The following is a 12,136-nucleotide window of genomic DNA, read 5'->3' as shown; positions in this document are numbered from 1 at the left end:
AGCTCACTCCTTGGCGGCCGCTTATCGGGGCTTGGAGCCTGGGGCTCGCTCGGGCCACTTCGGAGGTGGGGTGCCCCCGGCCTCTCGGCCTGGTGCTCGGTCACTCAGGCACGGCTGGCTGCCGGCGGAGCTCACGGGCGCGTCACTGCAACTCCCCCTGGCTTCTGCTCCGCGGCTGCTGAGTGAGCCCTCATCTGGGACTCTCCTCAGCTCTTTCTGGGACAGTGGCACGGCTGCCCCTCTGTTGGTCTTCCTTGGTCTCTTGTGTTCTGGGGGCCTCTGGATGTCTGGAGTTTTGATCTCCTCCATACCTGCTTCATGCCCTGGATGACGGGGCTGTGCCCCCCCCCCCTCTAGCAGATCATTACATGAAGGAACCTTTTAAAAAAAACAAGCGCGTCCATGCTCACAGGTGTACACACGGGTGATCACACCCACAAACTACACCCTTTTTGGCTCCTACCTCAAAGCACACTGTGTTCTGTTGATCTTATGAGCTGCACAATAATGTTTAACATTTAGTATTTACTGTCATATTCCCATATATCATTGTGATGTTGTTTTTTCTATTACTCTTGTTCTCTTCTGCTTGTTTTCTTTTTTCTTTCTCAGCAGGTGATCCAGGTGATTGATATATGCATTTTTTTTTTCCTGCCCGTTCTGTTGGTTTTTGTCTTTTGCCCTTCTCCCCCGTCCCTCTTCTCAGCTGTTTCTCTTTCCCTCTTTCTTTCTCCCCTTCTTTCCCCCAGTCAAGTCTGTGAAAATAAAATAAACAATAAAAGGTGAATCAAATGGACCATTACGGCAAGGCTGGGATGGTCAATTTGGTAAAGTAAATCCGTTGGGCATCTTTCTTTGCCTTTAGACAATAATTCTGATGGCAAAAGAGCCAAACGGGACAGGCAAAAAAAAAAAAAAAAGATGTTCATACTACACTAATATTGATAAAATGCATAATGAACTTTCTTGGCTTCCAGGCTAAAATATTCTATGGCTTACTTGTATTTATAAAGAAAGCAATTCTGTTAAACACACCACATTTATTTCTGCTCAGCTGCAGTATCCAGATGAAATACATAATCATATTACAGTTTTCAACAAACTGCAATTTAGTAAATGCTCGAGTTAAAAGTAACTTTTGTAAAACTGTTATAGTTAGAGCAATTTTGAAGTGGAATAAATTGTCTTATAAAATTAGAGAATTAGCAACTATTCAAAACTTCAATGAACATTTAAAAGCTGATTTACAGAACTTTTAGTTGTAAATATTGTAAGAGATGGTTTGTTTTTGAAATTTGTGCAATGTGTCTCAATGTTATTGATATTATTATTATTATTATTATTATTATTATTATTATTATTGATTGCTTATGTTTTAACAATTGTGAAACCTCACTGTGGATGTAAGAGCCAAATTATGTGGATATCTTGAATCCACTTTATTGTATAATATTTTATGTGAGTATTTGACGTGAGACGAGCAACATGGAAGCTAATGGGGTTCTTTTTGAATAAACAAATAAACAAACATAGGATTTATTATCACTGAATAATTATGTATAAATCTATACAAACTATAGAAATATGCATTAGAAACAACGTGTGTGTGTGTGTGTGTGTGTGTGTGTGTGTGTACACAATCAGGAGGGATGGGCATGATTTTAGTGTTTGAACAGTCACGAATTATTATTATTATTATTATTTATTTATTTATTTATTTATTTATTTATTTATTTATTTATTTTCCAGCCTGATATTTTTATTAAAGTTTTTGCATCGACTTTTACAAAAGACAAATTGAACAATATGCCGTTTTCTTTTTAAAGAACATAAAGCAATATAAGACATACACTCCCACCTCATAATTATAGCAGTACCAGTGGGTGTACAAACAGAAAAAGGAAAAAATCCAATCTAATAATACTAGTAACAAACCCTAGGGTACAAGACAACAGTTCCTGAGTGTACAAGGGAGATGTGGAGAGTATCCAAAACCCCCACCTCCACACAGACACATAAAAACCAAAACGCACAAACAAAAAAACAAAAAAACAAAAAAAAAAACCCACACATGATAAATGGTCAACTTAGTTATAGGGATAAATCAATTCTGTTAGAGAAAAGAAATATGTATAAAGTAGTTAAATAAATACCATCATAGAACGCAGGCACAATAGAATCCATATACTTAAACTTAGGCCTCTTACTTGAACATAAGATAAGAAAAAATAAAATATGATAGAGTCTGAGCTGGCTAATTGGGAGCATTGCGAGACCGCAAAGTCTGAACATGATCAAAAAAGGGTTGCCAGGTCTTAAAAAATTTGGCCGTAGACCCGCGCAGGGTGAATTTAATCTTTTCGAGTTTGCTAAAATGCAGAACGTCTCTGATCCAGATTTCCCAGGATGGGGCAGAAGGGGACTTCCAACATAGCAATATTCTGCGTCTTGCCAATAAGGTGAGAAATGCGACCAGATCCGCTTGAGGCGTCGGCAAGGCAACTGAATCAGGAAGAACCCCAAACAAAGCAGTTAAGGGCACAGGTTGGAGGGTTAGCTGGATGATCTTAGATAAAATCAAGAAAATATTAATCCAGTATTGTTTGAGGGATGAACATGACCAAAACATATGCATTAAAGAGGCAGGTGTTTGATGACAACGGTCGCAGTCAGGGCTAAGATTGGGGTATATTTGAGCTAGTCTGGCCTTAGTCCAATGTACACGGTGCAGAATCTTACATTGAATCAGCCCATGTTTGGCACAGAATGAGGAGCCATGGACCCGGTAAAGAATTTTATCCCAAGAGTCATCCTGAATCACACACCCCAGATCCTGCTCCCATGCCAATTTAATAGCCGAGATTGAAGAGTTGCCAAAGGAACATATTCTCCCATACAAACAGGAGATCAGGCCCTGTAATGAGGGCGGAGGCAATAGAAGGTTATCAAAGTCATGATAAGGTCTAGATGGGAACTGAGAGGAACGAATTATTTTTAACAGCAGGTTGGATGTAATGTGTTAGAACTACCAGCAGGTGGGGATAAGAGACCTTTAAGGTGTTTGGTGCCACACTCCACCTTCAGGTTTAAAACTAGTGTTAATGGAGGGAGTTTGAAGGTTGAGTTTGTTCCACGACTGCATTTCACTCACTGCCTCTGTTTGTATCTCTGTCACTGCAGGACCAACATGGAGCGAGAAGTCGGCGCTCTCAGGAGGCCGACAAACCTCACAGAAGAAAGGGAGAGAAAAAACACACCTGTGACGAGTGTGGGAAGGGTTTTACTTTGAAGGGTCATCTAAAACAGCATCAGGTCATCCACACTGGAGAGAGACCGTTCAGCTGTGACTTGTGTGGAAGGACTTTTTCCTGGAAGGATTCCCTAAAACAACACCATCTCATCCACAGTGGAGTTAAAGGGTACAGCTGTGATCAGTGTGGCAGAGCTTTTACTCACAGTAGCAACTTACAGAATCATCTAGTGACCCACTCTGGAATTAAGGCATACAGCTGTGACGAGTGTGGGAAGGAGTTTGCTAGGAAGGATAAACTAAAACAGCATCAGGTCATCCACACTGGAGAGAGACCGTTCAGCTGTGACTTGTGTGGAAAGTCTTTTTCCTTGAAGCGTTCCCTAAAAACACACCAACTCATCCACAGTGGAGTTAAAGCGTACAGCTGTGATCAGTGTGGCAGAGCTTTTACTCACAGTAGCAGCTTACAGAATCATCTAGTTACCCACTCTGGAATTAAGGCATACAGCTGTGACATCTGTGGAAAAACTTTCAGCCAGATAGGGAACCGAAATACACACCTACGCATTCACACCAGACATGATGTGTACTGCTGTGAACAGTGTGGCAAATACTTTGCTACAGACACACAGTTACAACAACACATGTTTACCCACACTGAGGGACGACCTTATAAATGTGACCTGTGTGAGAAGACTTTTAAATCTCCACATTACCTGAGACGACACCAACAGATCCACACCAGAAAGAGACTCAACAAGTGCAGTTACTGTGAGGTATGTATTTATATTGTTATCTTGTCATTTTAGCCTGACTGTTTGGAACAACTCTGCTCATTAAACTGTGTTAGCATGTTAGCAATTCTACTGCATGGAAAAGCAGCTCTGAGTGATTATTCAGATTTTCATGTCAGTTATGATTTTAGTATTACTGTAGTATTATGGTGGTAGTATTGTAGTTATTGCAGCCCAGTAAACTGAGTGTGTTAACTGAAACAGTCAAATGTAATTGGACGTCTGCAGAGATGCTCTTTATTTCAGGCGACGTTCAGGATAAAAATGTTGAAGGACTGACTTACACTGTCTTTGTGTCTTTGTTTAGAAGCAGAGCGACACAGATGGATCCAGTTCTCAACCCTGTCATCACTGTGGTGGTGGGAAAGACTTTCATTGTGACCTTTGTGGAAAAACTTTCAGTCGACGAGACACCCTCAAAAGACATCAACGTAGACACACTGGAGACAAACTGAAATACTGCAAAGAATGTGGGAGAAGCTTCACCACATCACATCACTTAAAACGACATGAACTGATTCACAGTGGGGTTAAAAAGCACCTCTGTGATCAGTGTGGGTCATCCTTCACCACTGCAGGTGAGCTTAAAACACACAAACGAGTCCACACAGGAGAGAAACCATACAAGTGCAGACACTGTGACAAAAGCTTCTCAGATTCATGTAATCGTAACAAGCATGAACGTACACACATGGAAGGAAACTACAGCTGTGACCAGTGTGACAAGAGCTTCAGGAATCTCAGATCATACTCCGAACACAAACGATCCCACGTTACTAATAAACTGTTTCACTGTTACCAATGTGCCCAAACATTCACCTCATTGTCTGCTCTGTGCAAACATCAGCGTGATCACTCAAGGCTGAAATCACTCCCATCACTGGATCACAGTGAATCTGAAGAGACAGAAAGATCCTCTGGTTTCAGTGTCAGACTCAAAAAGCTTGAGATCAGGCTCCACAGAGTTCAGATAGAATCATTTAAACTTGTGTTGAACTGAACTGGTTGCTGGGCTGAACTTCTACATAATACAGATTTACATGGGATCTTATTTTCTGTCGTTTTACTGAGTCAGTTTTGTCCTTTTTTCTCTGTCCTGGTTTTGCTCGTCTGTAAATAATTGAAACTCAGTCAAATAGTTCATTGTTCTCCAGCAAAACGTTTTGGAAACTCATGTTTAACCTTTAAACTCTGACATGTTTTAGCACACAAGGCTTCATCGGGGAGTTCACTCATGATTGGACCATGAGAATAAAGGTTTTTAGTTCTTTCAAAGAGAGTCTTGGAGGTGTTTGATGTTTCTGTTTTTTCTACAGAAAGGAAGAAACTATTTTTCTTGCTTTATGTAGTGTGGAAGTTTTTAATGTTTCTTTCATCTGTGATGTTCTTGAATGTGTTGACATGAAGATGGTACAAATAAACTGTCCTTTTAGCTTTAGCTCCTAATTTATTCATTATTTATGGATGTAGCACAGCAGCAGTGTCTTGATTAACACATGGAGGGCTCGGGATCTGATGGTAAATAATGTTTTGTGTCCTTGTACACATCATACAGCTCAGCTGTTCCACAGATGTCAGGTTTACACAGTGGGATGGTTTGTAAGAACGCAGCTCTCCTGTGGATAAATCCTTACTCTTAGCCTCAGGACCTCACACAGTCCCAGCAGGTTTGTTCAGAAGATTTATCCCTTATATCAAAACGTCACAGAGTCTCCTTTGCTGTGCTGTTTTCACAAAGAAACGTAAACTGAAGACCTGAACTTACAATGTTTTAATTAGTTTAGCAGATTCAGTGTCTCCATGATCAAATCTGCTGTTTTTGTGCTGCTGTTGGTAGAAAGCCGGTTAATGCTGAAATGAACTGGCTGCATGCATCTCTGAATGTAAATTGGTGCACTATTAATAGATCACTCTGGAACGGTATCATCTCACTAATTTGCCCACTTAGTAAATCTCACTCATGGCCAAGAAATTGAAATAAATCTTGTTTCCCTGCTGGATAGTGATCCACTGTAACTCTGCTCCTCCTTCCTGTTTAGGATTTCTGTGGCTGAAGTAAAATTCCCTCCATCCATCACTTATCCCAGCTAACCCAAAGTAAAAGAAAGTTTTGCTTATCTTAAAAAAGCATTACAATAATGGGCATTACCAGTGCAAACTGAATAATACAGAAGATAAAAGAATAGACTTTGATCAGTTAATAAAGCTCATGATCTTGATTCATTGTGGCTGCTACACAGATACTTCTGGGTCACTTCTCTCAGTTAGGAGCCTTCCTCACCAAAACTGACTGTTGGACCACACCCCTGGTTTCATGAGAAGTTGTTTCAGCCATGATTTCTCTTCCTGTATTTCAGAGTAAAGACTGAAGTGACAAATGGAAACATGTTTAAAAAACGCAATGTGAGAGAGACGTTGAGGTCCTTAGAAGTTACCCTGGGTTTTTCTGTCACCCTGCTAGATGTTACACACCTTGTTATTGGACTGATTTCTACTGCTGGACTACTCCTGGGGAGAGTAACAATACTCTTACTAATTAGCTCCCTTTCACACCTTTGGGGATATTTATTTTTGTGCTTGCAGCGCTGTGAGCCAGAACAGCGAGAGAAAAATCTGCAACAGCAACGAGCCGAATGCTTAAGTGAATCCCAGCAGCTGCACATGTGCTCCACTGATTTAGAGGATATCTTTGCTCTGGATTTACAACACGCACAACAAACTTGTAAGCCCTAGTTCAGCTCCCGAAAAATATGCTTAAGTTGTTCTTGTGTCCAACAAAAATGAGTTCTAATATGTTTTATTTTTAATGGTACTGCATTGAAGTTAGCACAATTTAAATTCCAAAAATTAATAAACTCTTAAATGAATGGCATCTTGACGTGGACTCGGTGAACGGCTTAAAAAACTAATACATTGTTTTACATCTGTGTTGCTACCCTACAATCCATCCTGCTCTGTATTAAAATTTATAGCCTGTTTAAAATCTAAAACGTAACATTGTCCGTAGCCTGCTGCTGTACCACTGTCCTGTTTGAAATGTAATGAGAGAAACTGGTTATTTTGTCATATTGCATGTGCTGATATTTAACCCAAGGTACTAACTAGCTAACTGACTGGATTCCCATTAACCTTATAACTCCTGTTTTGTGTGCGTGCGTGCGTGCGTGCGTGCGTGCGTGCGTGCGTGCGTGCGTGCAGAGAGACAGCCTGGTTCATAATGGATATGAGGAAGTTTATTCAAAAAAAGAAGCTACATTTAGGTAAAGGTGTAAGGTCAAATTATCCCTTAATAAAGGATAATGTTGGATCAGTGTTTCAATATTTATATCCTTTATTAGATGTACGTACATGTGGTTTGGTTATTTGTCTTTTGGTTGAAAGTACATTGAGAGAGGACGTTTTTCTTAGTACTCTTAATAGTATTTTTTTTTTTTTTTATCTGATTGAATACAATCTATTTGTGTATGACTGTCAGTCCAAAGAGGGAGAGAGGAAAGAGGGGAACCTGAGGAGAAAGTACAAGGTCAGGAAGAACCAGGTAAGAAAACAGACGGGGAATACTAACAGGCAAAACAGAAAAAGAAAAAAAAAAAACTAATTTTACAATCTGGAAGTTGTGTTCTCCCTATATTAAAGCTGTTATACAGAATCTGCAAAACAAACTGGGTTGTCAGCCCTGGCACTGCATTACTATATTGAAATTCAGTCAGAGGAAAAAACTTTGCCAAAAACTTTTTGAAGCTCAAGAGTGAGGCTGGTGTCATTCCAGATATGTTAACATTGTACAGTCTTCTGGATAATCCGATCTTCCCCACACTGAAAACTGTTATTCAGGTTGCCCTAACAAACCCAGTTAGCAGCTGTAGCTGTGAGAGGTCATTTAGTCTCTTGCGTCAGCTCCATACCTGGCTGAGAAGGACCATGGGTCAAAGCAGACTCCAGCACCTGGCTGTGATGTCATCTGAGAAAGAGATGCTTGAGAGACTTGACCACCAAAATGTGATAGACAGGTTTACCAACCTCAAGGTGAGGCGACATAGGTTAAAAGAAAAGAAAAAATCTGCAGGGCCATAGTAGTATCTGCAGTAAAGATCTTTTAATACATTGTATACATTGTACCATAGGCCATGGTGTCTCAATTTTTCAAATTTTTGTAATAATATTTTGTACACTCTTCTATTTTTGGAGTGTATTTTTTTCATGTATGTCTGTATTATATTATACATACACTTTAAAAGTGAATCTCTGTCCAAAAAATGCACCCAGTTTACCTTTTACTGACTATGAGCATCATTCATTATTCATTATTCAATATTTCATATATCAAATTATATTCGAATTGGTGATATGTTGTGGCGAACAAAGACCAAACAGTAAACCATGATTTAAATCAACTCTCAGGACGTACCACAATTCACAGATCACATTTACTTGGTGGACCGACACATCAAATTCACCAGGGAGGATATGAAAAGTGGCAGGTTAGCCTTCTTAGACTGTGAGATTTCCATCAGTAATGGGGGACATCTAAAAGCTGACGTGTATCGTAAACCTACACATATGGATCAGTATCTAAGGTTTGACTCTCATCATCCACTGGAGCACAAACTGGGTGTCATCAGGACGCTACAACACAGAGCGAACACCATCCCCACTGACTCAGCGGCCAGGGAGGCAGATGAACAGCACATCAAGAAGGCCCTGAGTAAATGTGGTTATCCCAGCTGCACTTTTGTCAAAGCGGGAAAGACACCTAAAGAAAGCTCCGGCCAATCCAGGAGAGAAGGACAACCGCTGCCTAAGCGAAAGCCTGTAGTGATCCCATATGTGTCAGGAGTATAGAGCAGTTGAGACGCATATTTCTAAACACCGGGTCTCTGTGGCTTTTAAACCTCAAAAGACGCTGTGCCAAAAATTGGTCCACCCTAAGGATCGGGTCCCTCGACACAAACAGAGTAATATAGTGTACGCTGTTAAGTGCCAGGAGGATTGCCAGGATTTATACATCGGGGAAATTAAACAACCTCTGGCGAAGCAGATGGCACAACACAGAAGAGCGGCCTCGTCAGGCCGGGACTCTGCAGTCTATTTACACCTACAGGCCAGTGGACACTCTTTCAATGATGAGGATGTACACATCTTGGACAGGGAGGAACGCTGGTTTGAGGGCGGAGTCAAGGAGGCCATTTACGTGAACAGGGAAAGACCATCTCTGAATCGAGGAGGGGGCCTAAGGGTACATCTTTCGCCATCTTACAATGCTGTGATTGCAGCCATTCCCCAACTCTCTGTGAATGGTACTCATGGACATTGATCAGTATTCATTGATCAGTGGGTTTTGGTCAGTGGTTGATCAATGGTCATGAGAATTTGCATAATTAAGATTAAGGAACCTCCCAGCCCATTTTTCCTTCAGTGGGCTGGTTTCTGTTTATAAGATTGGGGAAACCTGCAGTCAGCTGAGACTGAAGAAGTCACTTGGATGAGTGACGAAACGTTTCTCCCACAAAATGCAACGTCCAGATGAACAGAATCAACTTTTTGGAGATTTACTTTCCTGGATGATTGAGAATGAATCAAGAAGAATAAATCAATTTACACATCATATTCATATGAGTACGGTCCTATTAACCCTCATGCTGTACAGCAGCGGTCCCCAACCTTTTGTGCGCCACAGACCGGTTTATGTCGGACACGGACCGGCCTTTAAGGTATCGCGGATAAATACAACCACATAAAATGATCCAACCAAGACAAAAACTGTGGTATTTTGTAATTATAATAATAAACGTAAACACACTGTTTAATTGTGTAACTTTATTAGCAGCGTCCTCCTGAAAATGCGCCAACATTGAGAGTAAAATCCTCCTCTCTGCCGCTTAATGCTCTCTGGTCGCTATGGTAACGACTACAACACGGGAAAAGACCCGGGGAAACCGAGTTAATGATAAAAAGCCTGAAATACATAAATTTCATACTGAAGCCTTAACTCCTGTGGCCTGGTACTAAACGAGGCTGAGGAGAGGAGAGCAGGGAGAGGATGGACAGACTGTTTTCACTTCTAGAAAGATTAGTTCCCAAATGAGTTATGTATTGAGAAATTTATTTATTTGAATATATTTGTTACATTGTTATATGTGTTGCATTAGTTAAAAGGTTTTATGTTATTAATAAATTGATTCAAACAAAGTAATTGTCACTGAATTCAATTTGATTTACAGGCATTTTTAACATGTATGAACGTAACGCTAACTTGGAAGAATATTACATGGATATTTATTTGATAGCAATAAAGTAAATAACAATAACAATTAAATAAGAATATTTCAAATACACAGTATGTAAAGATGGAAAAACAATATTTACAGTTGTTCACACAGGATCAACCTGTTCCTGGACCGTTTTTTGAACAACTGTAATAGATTACAGGAAATCTCTGACAGTGTTGCTGAATCTGCCTGAGCAAGATCAGACATGGATGGGGTGCTGCAACTGAGACCTGCGGTTTGTCTTTTCTGGTGTGCGAGTGGAGAATCACACAGTCTGCAAAGAGAGCTTTAGGATGCTTCCTCCCACTGTCCACTGCATCGTCCATCCACAGGGTTTGCAGGGCTGGCTCAATCGTGGCTGCCACACCACTAAGATGTTTTCAGATATATGCAAGCAGGAGTGTCACGGCTGGGGCAGCAGTCATGTGGTGGACCCAAGATGCAGATGGCAGTGGAGATGCGAATGGAGATTTATTTACAGCGAAAATAACAAAGGTGGGGGCAGAACTGAACATAACCCTAAACTGGGAAAAACTAACAAACAAACCTGAAAAACACAAGGACAGCGGGAGATGTACAGAGGGGGCAGATGAAGAATGCTGGGCAGAGAGACATGGAAAAATACAGAGCAGATGTTGAGTAGCACAGAAGACTCACGGAGAAACACAGACAACGGGACGAGGAGCACAGGCAGACACTCAGTATAAATACACACACCAGGTAATTAGGAAATGAGAGACAGGAGGGCAACACACCTGGGAGAGATCGGAACAGAACAGAAACCTAACAAATGGCAAATCATAACACAATACATACTCAGAATAAACAAAAGCATAAAGAAACACAAAACACTGAGTCGGCAGACTCAGGACCATGACAAGGAGATGGTTAAATGCTATATTATTAGTATAATACTTGTAACTCTGGAGCAGACAACAGTCGGATAAAGTGCTATGTAAAAAAACAATCAAACAAAAGATTAGATTCTATACGTTTCAAAGATATTTAGTTTATATATTTTATATGATACAGTACATGTACGGGCAGGAGAAAGGATCATCGGCGCCCCCCCTGCCCTCCGTCCAGGATCTGTACCTCTCAAGAACCAGAAAACAGGCAGGGAAAATCATCACAGACCCCTCACACCCTGGACACAGATTTTTTGATCTGCTGCCCTCTGGCAGACGGTACAGAAGCCTGCAGACCAGGACCACCCGACACAGGAACAGTTTCTTTCCCCTCGCCATCTCCCTTCTTAACGGTTGACCTGTCACACTGCTCCCACTGCCAGACTGCAACTGCACCTTATGTACATTCTGTAGTATTCATTCCACCTCATTTCATTTCTGTATTTTATGTATATAAGTTTAGATTAGTTATTTATAGTTGGTTTACACAGCTTTGTGTATGTATGTGTATGTATGTGTAATGTGTGTGCATATAGACACGTACGTGTGTGTGTGTGTGTGTGTGCGTGTGCGTGTGTGTGTGTGTGTGCGTGATTTACATTGCTGTGCTTGAGAGCCTCCATCTGCCGGAACCAAATTCCCTGTATGTGTCTGCGCATATACTTGGCCAATAAACACGATTCTGATTCTGATGCGTAAGAATGACCGATGTTGCGCCATAAAATGATCGTCTACCAAGAACTGATTTCCGGTTTTTGCCCTAAACTGATTGCTTGTATTTAACCTGTTATAAATAACTTGTTGGTCTATAATACGTGAAACATGTGTCAAATGTATTCCTCATTAATGATATCAAGTCACTTTGAGCCACCAGCAACATTCCTGTAACAAGGTAGAAGCTGCAATCAGTTG

General features: G+C 40.8%; 1 protein-coding gene across 1 annotated transcript in view; it reads left to right on the top strand.

Moving 5' to 3' along the window:
- Positions 1-12,136, top strand: part of LOC146625338 (uncharacterized) — a 169,047-nt gene that overhangs the window by 57,868 nt on the left and 99,043 nt on the right. The window contains exon 3 of the mRNA XM_085362773.1: positions 3,376-3,768. Within this exon, the coding sequence (XP_085218899.1) occupies positions 3,376-3,768 (393 nt within the window). The remainder of the gene's footprint in view (positions 1-3,375; positions 3,769-12,136) is intronic.

Source organism: Diplotaxodon limnothrissa, linkage group LG9 (assembly GCF_057381915.1).
Source record: "Diplotaxodon limnothrissa isolate DT_005_m linkage group LG9, D_limnothrissa_male_GT1.1, whole genome shotgun sequence".
Classification (NCBI taxonomy): Eukaryota; Metazoa; Chordata; class Actinopteri; order Cichliformes; family Cichlidae; genus Diplotaxodon; species Diplotaxodon limnothrissa.
Note: the sequence above shows the minus strand (reverse complement) of the source record. Positions and strands in the feature narration are given on the sequence as shown.